Genomic DNA, 2,500 nt, shown 5'->3' with positions numbered 1-2,500 from the left:
GAGACCTGTTTAGAAGGTGAACCAGCAGAGTCAGATGCAACCGGGCATGAAGCAGCAAGTGCTGTAGATCTGGTATAACTTATTATTCTCGGATATGTTTGGTTAAGTGAGGTGGCGCAACAAGCCGAACCACATCACATGGGTCGAGTACAAAGCAACCAAATATCCGGACTTCGGAGTCGGAATAATAATTAAAAAGAGGTTTTTGTTCGCTCCGCAGGCACGAACTAGTCGAGATGTATGTGGTGCCCTTTCTTTCATTCACATTGGTGAGGTTGCTTGATTGTAGGGGCCAGGAAAGGGTCTGCCACCACAGACTCAGATTTCATTGTTATCGATGTTGCTTCGTCGTCTGCCCCCCATTCCGCTTAAAGGAAGGAAAGGATGTTTCTTTTATTTAAGATACAATCTGTAAGTTAGTTACCAAAACTTTTTGTTTTGTAGACGTCAATAGAAATAGAATAGGAATCCCTAGAGAAGATAGTTCCCGAAAGGGGAAGGGGAATTGACCAGTTCTGGAATTCAAAACTACAAAAATAACATACCGGCAACCTTTTGAACCTTTCTTAAGCTCAGAGCAGAGTAGCTGGAAGTAAAGTAGAAGAAGAAGAATGAGTCTAGCGACCAGGAAGCATAGATAGCAAAGGCGGAGATGGTACTTAAACAGTCAAAGGAGGATCATATGCTTTTAACATGCTATTTGAAATCACGTACTTACACCGGCCCCGAATCCACTTAAAAAATAGGTAATGTTGGCGAATCTTCTGATTCTCTAGTTTCAATTCGACAAGTACCAACAGGCCGAAAAAGACGAAAAAAAGGCCTTGCATACTCGAGAAGTCAATAGCAACCACTCTTACTGATGATATTCTTGACTTTCCTTGCGCGGTAAAGTCAACAAAAAAAAGCGATAAGTAGGCTCGCTATTGCGAGCTATACGAGCTGTTTGCCTTTATACGGCTTCGCTAGCGCTCCTATGAAGTGGTGGGCCTTCTAGAAGCTTCGCCAGAAGCAAGATGAGGTCGCTCTCCTTCGCTCGTTCCGTACTTGACTTACGAGCTCGTGTAGTACTCGCCCCTATCTCTCTCTAAAGGGGCTTATGCACTCCACTCGCTGTCTACTAAACGAGCGTTAGAGCGAGCGAAGCCTTCCATTTAGTGGCTTCCCCCCTTATCCCTCACCCTACTCTTTCATTTCCGCTTAAGCTTCCCCTGTTTGTGGGATTAATTGATTGGATACCCGAGAACCATAATCTTTACTAGGAACAGCTTCTACGACGATAGGCGTAAAGGCATGATTAGTTCCACAAATCTCACTGCACTGACCATAGTAAACCCCTTCTCGTTGTACCGAAATAGAGATCTGATTTAAACGACCAGGTACAGCATCACATTTGACACCTAAGGAAGGTACAGCCCAACTATGAGGTACATCAGCAGGTGTTACAATAATACGTAGATGAGTTTTGGCTGGTACAACCACTCTATTGTCCACTTCTAATAAACGTGATTGACCCAATTCTAGATCATCTTCTGGAATCGTATAACTGTCAAAAGTGAGTGACTGTTCATCGGAACTGTTATAGTCTGAATACTCATAAGTCCGATACCATTGATGTCCAATAGCTTTGATAGTCATGGCTGGATCTACTACTACCTCGTCCATTGAGTATAACAGAGCAAATGATGGTATAGCAATGAACATCGGGATGATACTAGGAAATATGGTCCGAAGAATCTCGATAGTAGTTCCATGAACAATCCTTTGCGGGATTGGATTTTTTTTATAGTGGAAATGCCATAAAGCGCGAACCAAGATCCGTGATACGAAAACCAAAATAAGAATGAGGAAGAAAAAGATATCGTGATGTAAGTCTATTATTCCTTGCATCATAGGTGTTGCTGCGTCTTGAAATCCTAATTGCCATGGTTCCGCTGCATCACAAGGAGCAATCGTGAGGAATAGCCATTCTAATTTCATTTGCTTTGGTTCATTTTTTAACTGCTCCCCCCAACAAGAGGAAAGACTTGTTTGTTGTAAATCGCTGGTTGGGTTTACCAATCAAGAAAGACATGGGACTCTTTTTTCTTTGTCGTTGCTTGGCTGTAAACCAAGTGCTTTTCGATCTTAGCCGATCTCAGGTTGACCGTCTCTCCGGCCCCTTTCGGTGCACTTATTGGAGAGCTCTTTGGGCCTGCCGCTTTCTCAATCGAAAATGGAAACCTTTCAAGATTAGCCTACTGAACGATTCTTTCTATCACTTACGTGATTTCTTCTCTTAGTAAATTTATAGAATAAGGGATTCAGGATTCAATTGAAAATGGTACTTTTTTTGATTGAATTCAACCAAACCAAGAACTTCTTCTCTTACATCAACTATCAACTATTATAATATAATAAGTAACTTCCTCCGGAAAAGCTATTATTCCATTCGAGGGACCTTTTTTACTTACTCCTAAAAAGTCAAATCGACACTTTTCTTTAGGGAATTTTTTCATAG

At 41.8% G+C, this 2,500-nt stretch overlaps 1 protein-coding gene across 1 annotated transcript in view; it reads right to left on the bottom strand.

The window, feature by feature from the left end:
* Positions 1 to 901: 901 nt before the first annotated feature.
* Positions 902 to 2,500, bottom strand: part of LOC127107515 (cytochrome c oxidase subunit 2) — a 1,753-nt gene continuing 154 nt past the window's right edge. The window contains exon 1 of the mRNA XM_051044790.1: positions 902 to 2,500. This exon is cut by the window's right edge and continues 154 nt beyond it. Coding sequence (XP_050900747.1) covers positions 1,201 to 1,980 — 780 coding nt within the window. The 5' untranslated portion in view covers positions 1,981 to 2,500 and the 3' untranslated portion in view covers positions 902 to 1,200.

This window comes from Lathyrus oleraceus, chromosome 7, assembly GCF_024323335.1.
Source record: "Lathyrus oleraceus cultivar Zhongwan6 chromosome 7, CAAS_Psat_ZW6_1.0, whole genome shotgun sequence".
In the NCBI taxonomy this organism is placed as follows: Eukaryota; Viridiplantae; Streptophyta; class Magnoliopsida; order Fabales; family Fabaceae; genus Lathyrus; species Lathyrus oleraceus.
This window is presented reverse-complemented; position numbering and strand designations above follow the sequence as displayed.